General features: G+C 33.6%; 1 protein-coding gene across 1 annotated transcript; it reads right to left on the reverse strand.

The window, feature by feature from the left end:
• Nucleotides 1-374: 374 nt before the first annotated feature.
• LOC141590004 (protein FAR-RED ELONGATED HYPOCOTYL 3-like) lies at nt 375-10,809 on the reverse strand. The gene is made up of 3 exons (XM_074410622.1): nt 10,738-10,809; nt 9,575-10,306; nt 375-761 (listed from the first exon to the last, which is right to left on the reverse strand). The coding sequence occupies exons 1-3, from the start codon at nt 10,807-10,809 to the stop codon at nt 375-377; spliced, it is 1,191 nt and encodes a 396-aa protein (XP_074266723.1).
• Between the last annotated feature and the right edge of the window lie 1,258 nt (nt 10,810-12,067).

Below are 12,067 nucleotides of genomic sequence, written 5' to 3' on the forward strand. Positions count from 1 at the left end.
TTAACTTTAATTTAATTTTGGTACTCCCATTAACAAAAATGTATTATAATAGATCTGATTTAGTACTTTATTTATGAAAGACGTTCATACTTTTCTAAGTTTAATGTAATTATAGTACTAGCATTACTAAAGAATGTATCAGAATAGATCCGGGTTAGTACCTCATATTATTTGAAACCATACTTAATTAAAGTGAACTATGTACCACTGTTTGTATGTTTTGTATCGTTACCAAAAGTATCAAAGTAAACTCTTGAATTATAGTATTAGTGTTGTATTGGATATCAAATTAAAATTGCAATAAAGTTGTTTCAAACAAAATAGAACATTGGGGTAAAAAATATTCCAAGGTAGTCTATGAAACTCAAACAAATCTAAACTAAGCGTGTTGGCGGAGTATATGGTACTAAACAATTAGCTGAAGTTGAACGAACTCTCCTTCCATTCGTTTTCTTACTTTTAGAAGGACGCTTCAACCTAGCACTTCGTCCTTTTGTCTTCGATCGTAAGGGGTCTAGTATTCTTTGAGGCGCATTATGGCTGTCATTGTTGGTGTTATCGATAGTAGAAGTCTGTTCAATAATTTTACGTACTTCAGCGCACACACTTGTGTAAAATTGGTCTAAGAATGTCCTTGCTTCATTTAAACCTTGACTTTGTAGTATGAGGGTGTGAAAGTTGCAGAGAATATCACGACGCCAGGACAGACGTTCTACTGATGGCATAATACTAACCGACTGTTCTCTCATCCATTCCCACATCTACGACGTAGAAAAGTGACATATAAGTACAATGACAGAAATAGATGGTAATGGTTTAACAACAATAGGTACGATAACTGAAAATTTGTGAAATATATGTAAATGTGTAAAGTTTAGAAAGATTAGTAAACAAGAAACTGTTGGAATATGTGTCCTCCGACAATAATGCGATCACAACTGTCGATCATAATGATCACATATTTAAGTCTCATTTTAAAGAATACAATTGGGAAGTAATATTTTTACTGTCAACTGGTCCACACATATCGGTAATGATTGGCTGACTAGAGTTTGACATTACTGTCGTGCGACGGTGGTGATCAGTTGATCCCCTTAGATCATACCTAAAGGGTAACAATCTTAATTGATTATTTAATTGATCGTATGACGATACAGGTTGATTAAATTACTTAAAATTGACGGACGATTTTGGAAGTAATATTTACGTATCTCATTATAATTTGATTAAATAAGATACAGTCTAAGTGATCGAATTGTTTTATTACTTAGATGAAATTATTGTTTAAGGAAACAATTGCATTTGAATGAATAATTTATTATAAATACAAGATGTTGTGATTTATAATTGGTAAAATATTTTGGTACAAGTAATTATGAATTACTAAGTCAATTTTGTATATGACGTATTTTTATCAATGCGTTGATTTTTAATATGTTAAAAATACATAACAATTTTACATGACATGTGACATGTGACAAATTGACAAAGATAAAATGGAATCCATTTTATCTTAATATGGACCGAAATTAGGGGTGATATTAGGAAAATATTATGTTGATTAAGTGAGTGGTAAGCATAATCATTTACCTAAACCTAGCCATGCATACTTAGTGGTTATTGTGAAGAGCACTTTGATCATGCATTGGGCATCACCACCTCCCCCTTCTACCCGGTTTTTCATAGAGAAATGCCATGGGTTTTTCTCTATTATTTTTACCATATACACTACTAAAAAGAGTAGTGTATCATTCATTAAAACATACATCTAAAATAAGAATTTTAGAGAGATAAAGATCCTTCCTTTTCTCCCTTCTCTTAGCTGAAATATTAAGAGAACAAAATAATATTTTTGGTCAATTTTATTCAAAATTAATATTGTTCTAGTAATAATAATATTAATTTTATTAAGTAGTTACCTTGGGTATTATCCCTTGGGATGGATTCTATACTTGAATCCTTGTTCTTCCATTTTAAGAGTGCTCAAGAACAAGTAAGAAGGAGATCTTACTTGTGCCCAATATTCCGAAATCTTCAATGTAAGATGATGATTTCTTTCTTATTCTTTTATTGTTTGCATGCATAAGATCATCATTTAATTTTATGACTAAATTAATTTGAAACATGTATGAATATGTTAAGTAATGAGATATAGATTTCTAACAAGTGGTATCAGAGTCTTTGGTTGTTTGCATGCAAATCGGTTATAGTTTTTCCGAGTTATACGATTAACATATAAAACTTGTAAATTTGTGTTATTATGATATATCAAGAAATAAATTTTGCATGTTAAAGTTTCTGGTCCTAAAATGTATTTAGGATATTTTGGTTAATTTATGGATTTTTATTGTTCATTTTATATAATAATGGCATTAAAAATGTGATTTTAGGATAAAAAATGTCATTTTCGGACTAAAATTAGCTAAACTTCGAATTTTCCAGTGATTTTTGGATATGTTTTCCCATATATCATTTTTAGATGACCTGTAAATTTTCAAAATTTTTGGAGCTTTTATGCTCGAAATATGCATTTTTCATGATAAAAATCGAATTTAAATGAAAAATAGGTTAATATGAGATAAATTTCGAATCTGGTCTATAAATTTAGTATATTGTCACACGCAATTTTACAAGATGTGTGTAAAATAATAGGTTATTATGAAGTCTCTATGCATGATTTATGAATTTTTGATGAAAAATAGCATAAATAGTGACTTTAATTAGTGAATAATTGCTAAAACATACTTCATGACTAAGGAAAAACGTCACATGTTGCATTTTATTACCTATTTCAGATCTAAAATTGAAAAGTTGATAAATATAATTTTTCTCATGTTTTTATGATTATATTTGATAAATCCGATAAACCGCAACATTGTTTTTTCCTGATAAATTTCGAAATTTTTAACCTAATTTTTTGAACATTATGAGTGTCATGGTATTTTTCCAGAATTTTCATGAGTTTAAATTTCAAATTTCAAATTTATTTGAAATTTTTATGATTTATTTGGAGTTTATAGCATTTTATTGTAATTTTGGGTCCATTAATGAACAATTTTAAGAAATATAAGTTAATTATAGTCAAATATGTTAGTGGAGACTAATTTTGAGTCCTAAGTTAGTTAGGGTAATTAACTTATGCATAAATATGATTTTATGTAATTTATTGTGATTTTAAAAGGTTGAATCACGCAAATCCGTAAAAACCGTTTAATATACGATATTGGCTTCTTAAAGGTGATTTAGCATAAAATTGGGCATGTTCATACATATTATAATGCTGCATTTTATTTATGATTGTCATAATTTTATTTTATGTAATTTTTGAATTATGTAATTTTTACTTAGTATGGCCTTAGTTTTTAATTGGTATTACCCGAAATGTATGGGAATATCGATTCGGTTGTAATTTATTGTGATCTCGTATCACCGTTTTTTAATTTAATAGATTTATTTTATTTTAATTACAAATGTATAATAGGAAATTATGTAATTTGTTATGTAATTTATTTATTCCGGAGTTCCTTGAAGACGGTGTCACTCAAGAAGGCGATACATAAAGACGGTGTTACCTCGAGATGCGTGCCAAAACCGAAGTTCAAGGGACCAATGGAGTTGGTTTTCGAATATGTAATAGTTAATTAGATTTTCTATTTTAGGAAGGCCATACTAGGATTTAATTTATGCTTTGCATTTTATTTATATGTTGCACGCATCGCTAAATCGCCATAACAAAAACATGCATTGTCATTCTAATCGAGTTTATCGACCGTGTCAATTAAAATTATCGTAGTTCACCGCTTTAGTTCACTTAAAACGTGATAGATAATAAATTGACATGACCTCTCGCTAAAATAATCAATTGAGACATAGCCTTACCAAATAGTAAAAACCATGAAAATCTATTTCGCGAGGGAGTGCACTCGGCCACCCCGGGGTACAAACCTTGTTACGTAGGGGAAGTGGGTGATAAATGTCTATCCACCGAATTCATGTTGATGAGGGTTTCATCGGCTACCCCGTGCCCAAGTTAATGTGAATTTGGATCATGGACACATTTATTCGAAATTTGGATTGACCTCAACAGAAGTATTCGTGACTGTAGTCGCATGTGTTCCGGGCTATAGATAAACATTAGAGTAATTTTATCGACAAAGAGTTCTAAAAGTAGAATCGATTAAAAAGTTAATCCACCGAGTTATATTGATAAGGGTTTCATCGGCTACCCTGTGCCTAAGTTGATATGAATTTGGGTCTTGGAATCATTTATCTAAGTTGGGTAGAGGTCACTAGATAAATGCAATAAAACTTGTTTAAATTAATATTTTTACGAGTATTATTATTATTTTGAAAACGACATATGTTTTATTCCTTCTATATTTTTTTTTGTAGACCGCTTCTATTTCTCATAACAAATGGCCACTCCAAACCCAAACGCCACACCTCTCACTAATACTTCATGGCTCCGATCCGTCATGGATCGTTGTAAACTTGAAAAGAATGGGTCAAATTTCTTCGATTGGGATGCCCAACTCAAATTAGCCGCCCAAGGTGACGACAAGCTTCGTTACCTCACCGAGGCCTCTCCAGCCGAACCTAATGCTAGGTCGAGTGCCGCTACTAGGGAAGCATATGAGGCTTACCACAAGGAGTCCGCCGCAATGAAAAATGTGTTGATATTTGCGATGGAGGCGGATCTCCAAAGGAGAGCCTTTAAGATGGGCACCGCTAATGAAATCTATTCCAAGATTGTGACAATGTTTTAACAAACTCCGCGGATCGTCCAATATGAGGCGGCCGCGACATTCTTTGATCTCGACTTCAAAGAGGGCCAAAAGGTTAGCCCTCACGTGCTCAAATTGATGGAGCTAGTCGAGACCTTGAAGATTCAAAAGGTTGAAATCCCCAAAGAACTCATTGTAGATAGGATTCTACACTCCTTATCCAAAGTCAAAGCGTATGTTCAATTCCGGGTGAATTTTAACATGCAAGACAAGGACGTGTCTCTTGAAGAGTTGCACAAGTTACTTGTGCAAGCCGAAAGAGACATGGGGTTAAATGTTAACCCACCTAAGGATGTGCTTAACATTAGCACCAAAAGTAAGGGGAAGTTCAAGAAGAATGGGAAGAAGGGTAAGAAGCAAGCTCCCACTTTCACCAAAGCTAAGACTTATGAAGCTAGCACTTCCAAGATCAAGAAGGGTCCTCTTGATAAATGCCATTATTGTAATGGTGTTGGACATTGGAAAAGAAATTGTTCCAAATATCTTGGTGACATTAAAGCTGAAAATATCACTCCAGTAGGTAAATGACTATCCTTTCTTTTATGTTTCTAATTCAATTATGGTATTATGATACAAAGTTGTGATAATGTATCCCCTTTTATTGTAAATAGGGCCTCCACCAAGCAAGGACAAGGGAAAACAAAAGCAAGCTTGAGAAACCATCAAGAAGCTAGGAGTAGCTTCCATGAAGCTTGGCTTTTTTATTGTCTTATTTTAATTTATGTTTCGGATTTTAGAACATTTTGATTTCCGTGTTCAACATGGAAATGTATTTTGGATAATGGTTATATTTTGGATAATGGTGGCTTGGTTTGTAACCCAAGACACCCGTTTTATCATATTTTATCCTTGTTCTAAAATTCGTCTTTATCCGCTTGCTCATAGAAACATATGATCATTCACTTAAAGTGATCTAATAGACAACTATAATGATGGGATTCATTATATGTCCACAAGCTTAAAGCTTGTGTATGATCAATTATAAAGTGATGATTGAGTTGATGAACTCTCCTAAAGGAATGTCAATCACCAAGTACACTTATCAAATTTAAAACAATTAGTCAACCTATGAGATAGTCCTCCTTATACTTCAAAATCATTATTTGTGTCTCATAAGCTATCTTTGAATCTCTAGTGTATTCATTCTAAAGATAGAGTGGGAGAAAATGAAGACACAAAGAACACCAAGCAAAATTTGTGTACTTGTGTAAATGAGATCTACGCAAGTAAGAATGATTTGTATACCTATACAGATAGTATACTCGAATACATGAGATCTATGGTCTCGAATAGATGATATCTACATGAGAAAAGAGACCAAGTGAAGTAATCAAAAGAATATGTTCTCAAGATAACTACACGAGGAGACCAAAAGAAGGTTTTGGAATAAGAATAACTAATGTAAAGTCTTAACAAGAGTTTTGACTAGTTTATGAACAACATTTGACCAATAGTTTCAATATTGATATTTACTTAAAAGCCTAAATGAATCAAAGTTGCAAAGATTGATATGCCGATATCCACAAGAGCTAAGTTAAATGTTAACCACGCTAATGTCATTACTTAACCTCATTATGAAAATGAAATGGTTAAACCTTATTCCGAAAAGGGTATTTTGAGAAGAACGTATATTAGATATTATTCATATTTAAATAATGACATTGCTACGCATCATTATAAAATGAATGAGTTAGAGATTAAAATCTCTTTCCATAAGGTTAAGATGAAACCTCTTCAAAATAGGTATTCTGAAAGGATATGCTGGGAACATATATGGTTTTATCTTAATTACTTAGCAAAGCAAAATATATTTCAATTCTTGAAATGTTTCGATTAAGTAGTCAACTGCGAAACATGTGGAATTAAGTGGGAGTTGGAAATTATCATGTGAAGACATGAAATTTAGTGGGAGCAATCATCTTGTAAAAGTTTATAACTCACTACTCATTGAGAATGACGAGCTAATACTTTCTTTCACAAAGAAGTATTTGAGTTTTCAATTCTCGATGAAAATGGAATTACCATAAGCAGTCATGGTTATTCATTGAACCTAAGAATAGTTAATGACATGATTAAAAGTTACTAATATTTCCGCCATTAGAATAATTATGCACATGTCCAATAATGAATCATATGCATAAGAGCATGATGATTCATTGGGAAGCCATAGAAGAATCGTCATGAATTCTCGAGGAAATTCCGATGAACGATTTCAGTGTTGAACAGAACACTCCGTTATGTGTCAAGAAGTTGCATATATTAAAGTTCGAACACGCGTAAGGATTTATGATAATCCTAAGCTTTTTAAGCTAAAAGGAGAAATAAGAAGTTTGGAAAAGTACTTAGTTGAAGTAAGAAGTTACTCAAAACTAATATTTTCTAATATGCTAGCATTTGTGAGAAGTGCTAGGCTAATCATCTTGAAAATTATTGCAAGACTCTACAAAACATATACCTAGTGCATTGTGAGCGGGTGGAGTACTTGATCAGTGCAAGTCAAATCATCCACCACAAAAATTCATTGGTTGTGTGATAAACAACCAGGAAGTTCTTTCAAGATAAAGAACCCAAACCTAGGTTGGAAACCTATATGTGTACTTGGTAAGGTTCATGCTATGAGAGATAACATGAATGTAAAGGAAAATGCGATAAAAGAAGTTTGAACACATGGATAAATGGTATGTTAAAACTTCTATTGCAATCGACTAGTGTTAATACACTTACGATATGCATCACAAGGTTGTAATACGGTATTGACTACCCAATTGTGATGTCGACATTTGTCGTTTGAGTTATTATTAACTCACCTTATACTTTGTTACATCCAAACGGGTTGTAGAGACAATTGAACCCCGTTAAAGTGAACACGGATTAGCATTGTATTCGCCCATAGTTACTTACATGAGGTGACGTCTCAAAGTGACTAGAATGTGATGCGATTGATGGCAAGTTCAAATGCCATGGAGTCATATGAGAATGACTAGTCGATCACATAGCAGATCGTTAGGAACACCTTGTCGGGCCTTATGACCGCTTATAGAGTTCTGGCAAATTTATATAGCCTGGTCGTGGCGAGAGCTACTATAGTATTCTAATGAGTCGATTCTTTTGACTAAAGACTATTCGCCTAAGATGGCACAGTTTCAGATTAACTTTGATTTATGTTACTGCGACCTTCGTAAATGGGGTCAAATGGGCATATTTTGGGTTATGATGGCTGTGGCTAGTCGAAGGGGATGAGTGCGATAGGAATTGTCCACCCCTAGTCAGGGTTATAACAATATCTCAGGGCCACTCGAGGAGTAATGAACTGGAAATGCGTGGCCACGCTCGGAAGATATCTATGGTAGATAAATCCGGTCAATCAGTTATTCTCCAGATCGAGGAAACCACTCTCGATATGATCACTTGCAAGTACGACCTGAAAGACACCTTGCATTGAGTGGGAGATAGTAATAGGACAAGAGAATTGGTGACGCACACTTGTCGAGGACAAGTGGGAGATTGTTAGAATATGTGTCCTCCGACAATAATGCGATCACAACTGTCGATCATAATGATCACATGTTTAAGTCTCATTTTAAAGAATACAATTGGGAAGTAATATTTTCTTGTCACAATCGGTCCACACATATTGGTAATGATTGGCTGACTAGAGTTTGACATTACTGTCGTGTGACGGTGGTGATCAGTTGATCCCCTTAGGTCATACCTAAAGGGTAACACTCTTAATTGATTATTTAATTGATCGTATGACGATACAGGTTGATTAAATTACTTAAAATTGACGGACGATTTTGGAAGTAATATTTACGTATCTCATTATAATTTGATTAAATAAGATATGGTCTAAGTGATCGAATTGTTTTATTACTTAGATGAAATTATTGTTTAAGGAAACAATTGCACTTGAATGAATAATTTATTATAAATACAAGATGTTGTGATTTATAATTGGTAAAATATTTTGGTACAAGTAATTATGAATTACTAAGTCAATTTTGTATATGACGTATTTTTGTCAATGCGTTGATTTTTAATATGTTAAAAATACATAACAATTTTACATGACATGTGACATGTGACAAATTGACAAATTGACAAAGATAAAATGGAATCCATTTTATCTTAATATGGACCGAAATTAGGGATGATATTAGGAAAATATTATGTTGATTAAGTGAGTGGTAAGCATAATCAGTTACCTAAACCTAGCCATGCATACCTAGTGGTTATTGTGAAGAGCACTTTGATCATGCATTAGGCATCACCACCTCCCTCTTCTACCCGGTTTTTCATAGAGAAATGCCATGGATTTTTCTCTATTATTTTTACCATATACACTACTAAAAAGAGTAGTGTATCATTCATTAAAACATACATCTAAAATAAGAATTTTAGAGAGATAAAGATCCTTCCTTTTCTCTCTTCTCTTAGCCGAATTATTAAGAGAACAAAATAATATTTTTGGTCAATTTTATTCAAAATTAATATTGTTCTAGTAATAATAATATTAATTTTATTAAGTAGTTACCTTGGGTATTATTCCTTGGGAGGGATTCTATACTTGAATCCTTGTTCTTCCATTTTAGGAGTGCTCAAGAACAAATAAGAAGGAGATCTTACTTGTGCCCAATATTCCGAAATCTTCAATGTAAGATGATGATTTCTTTCTTATTCTTTTATTGTTTGCATGCATAAGATCATCATTTAATTTTATGAATAAATTAATTTGAAACATGTATGAATATGTTAAGTAATGAGATATAGATTTCTAACAGAAACAATACCTCTGATTTTGCATATCGTGACCACCGTTTCTTGATATATCTTTCAAGAATATCAGAGATTGAACTCAAATGGAATACACGAAGGGAGTGATAGCACAATATTCCAACTTCATCAAACTTTCGGCATGAGCATGAGATAAGAGTACTAGCAAAATCAAAGGTTACGACATGATAACTGTCAGGATCATCCAATAGGAAAACCTTATATACCTTTGTTGTATCTTCGTTGTCTATAACAATAACATTTGTAACTAATGAGTATATAAATTCTTCCTCAAAACGTTTAAACAAGTTGATAGTATAAACGCTTGAAGCACTCCTAATAAGTCCCACTGTTGACATATTTGATGAAGGTGTTGATCTACCGCATTGAAATTCATTTTTCTCTTCCTCACTCCTCCACCTCTTTATAATGTCATTATATATACCAAAGAAATCAGTGAGCGAAGTGGTTTTATTAGATTGAAAGCCCATAGCATGATTTGTGCTTTCACTTCTTTGAGATGAAAGGATGCCAGCAGAGAAAAAATCCTTACTGTAAGCAGTAGACCACTTCTCCCGAAGTTCATATAACCGTTCGAACCATTCATAATTCTCTAGCCCATATTCGTATATCATCTTACTCCAAGTCGCTTCAAACTCATCCGAATTAAAGCACCCTTTAAGACATTTGTTGAAAACATGCTGGAATGATGCGTCTTGTTTAAGGCATCCAAAATGAGAAATGGCATTCTGTTGTATGTGCCATTGACAAGTCGGTGTCGTGACATGGGGAAAACCTAGAATGATAGAAAATTGTGACAATTTGATTAAACAATATAAGATTCTCTAAGTACCATAGAAAATATGTTTTGTAGTGGTGAAAATAAGCTAATACCAGTTAATGAAAATATGGTTTGATTAAACAATACTAGATATCTATTTCGTACCTGTCATAAAAATTGTTGTAGCCTCTTATAGCAGATTCGTACTAAACGACAATACAATTGCAAGTGTAATTATATGGAGTAATATATAATGCTACTTTTATATAGAATTATGGTGTGTTTATGATACGTACAATAGTACTTGGTAAATAATGGTCATTGTTAACATTTGAGCATCAAGATAATAAAAAGAAAATTTGCAACTAGATAAAGCAAATTCTTGTGTTTCTGACAAACCTCTTCTATAGCATTTGACATAGCTTTGTCTTGATCGGTAAAGATAGACGAAGGGAATACATCATCGCCCATTGATTCATTGAAAGTGTTGAACAACCATTCGAAGGACTCCTGCTTTTCGTCGGAAAGGAACGCACAATCGAACATGACATTTGACCAGTGATTATTTACACCCACAAAGGCACCGCATATGAGGTTGTATCGATCTGTGCGATATATGGTATCAAAAATTACAACATTATGATAAATTATGTAGTCCGTTGTAGATACCCAATATCTATTGAGTCTCCAACAAACACCCGATGATTATCGTACTACAACATGTTTAGGAATCGCAGGGTTTGATCGACAGTTTGTGTACAACTTTACGTCGGAAAACTTAAAACGATTTCGAAAATAAAACATTTCAAAACTTTTCAAAAGTACCTGGAGAGTATAATTCATGACGACGGGGTCGCAATGACACTAACTAGAGTCAAAACCGACATCGGACCAAAAACCGACTCAAAATTCAAATTCCGACTCTAACAACGATTCAAACACAAAAAACAAACCTTTCAAATGCTTCAATGTTAAGATTTCCCGGAATCCTAAATGGTCAAGTACAAACCAAGTTCTTCCAAATCTTAGGATAGAAAAAATCATGATTGCACTTGTGTGATAGCGACAAGACACCTCGAAGACGTGTGAGATGGCTCGCGCCTCTTTGAGCAGCCCATGCGGCCACGTCGCTCAAAACACACACAACCACCCATTTTCCTATAAATACCCCTCAAATGCCACCATTTGAGAGTTACGCGAGTGTCCACCCCCTCTTTTCTCCCTTAAAATCCGAGACTCGACTTCTCAAGTCACCAACCGACACGTGTTTACGACCTACCGATCGTGAACACAAGCCTTCCACATTGTTTGGTACCGTCATCGTGCATTAAATCACTTGACCGACCATCTCGACCACTACACCATCACTAAACTTAACAAAACACTCTTTTACTTGCTAAAACGGTTTTTAAACCGAGTTTTCCGGCCAAACAAGTTGATACACTTTCGTCGGTTTCTCGCCACAAGCCTATTATGTAAGTATGAGGGTGTAAAAATCCTCTTCTATCATGTTTTCATTTGTTTCATGACTATAACATGGTCCAAAATATGGGAAGAATGAGCTGAAATCGGATTTTTGGTTGAGGCAGAGGCTACTTATGTAGCACATAGGCTCGCGCCTAAAGTACCCTGCTCAACCTAAATCCAAACCGTGTTTGGTCTCTTCATCTCCTTCATTTTTATTTCATATTTGTAATCGTTTTTTATCATTTCAAGTATTTTCAAACCA

This window comes from Silene latifolia, chromosome 7, assembly GCF_048544455.1.
Source record: "Silene latifolia isolate original U9 population chromosome 7, ASM4854445v1, whole genome shotgun sequence".
Classification (NCBI taxonomy): Eukaryota; Viridiplantae; Streptophyta; class Magnoliopsida; order Caryophyllales; family Caryophyllaceae; genus Silene; species Silene latifolia.

Excerpts from the sequence above, each read along its gene's own strand:
- LOC141590004 (XM_074410622.1), bottom strand. The coding sequence starts at position 10,809 with ATGGGCGATGATGTATTCCCTTCGTCTATCTTTACCGATCAAGACAAA. Across the intron at positions 10,307-10,737 it reads TGTCAAATGCTATAGAAGAG|AATGCCATTTCTCATTTTGG; the intron begins GTTTGTCAGAAA and ends CACATACAACAG. Across the intron at positions 762-9,574 it reads CACGATATGCAAAATCAGAG|ATGTGGGAATGGATGAGAGA; the intron begins GTATTGTTTCTG and ends TCTACGTCGTAG.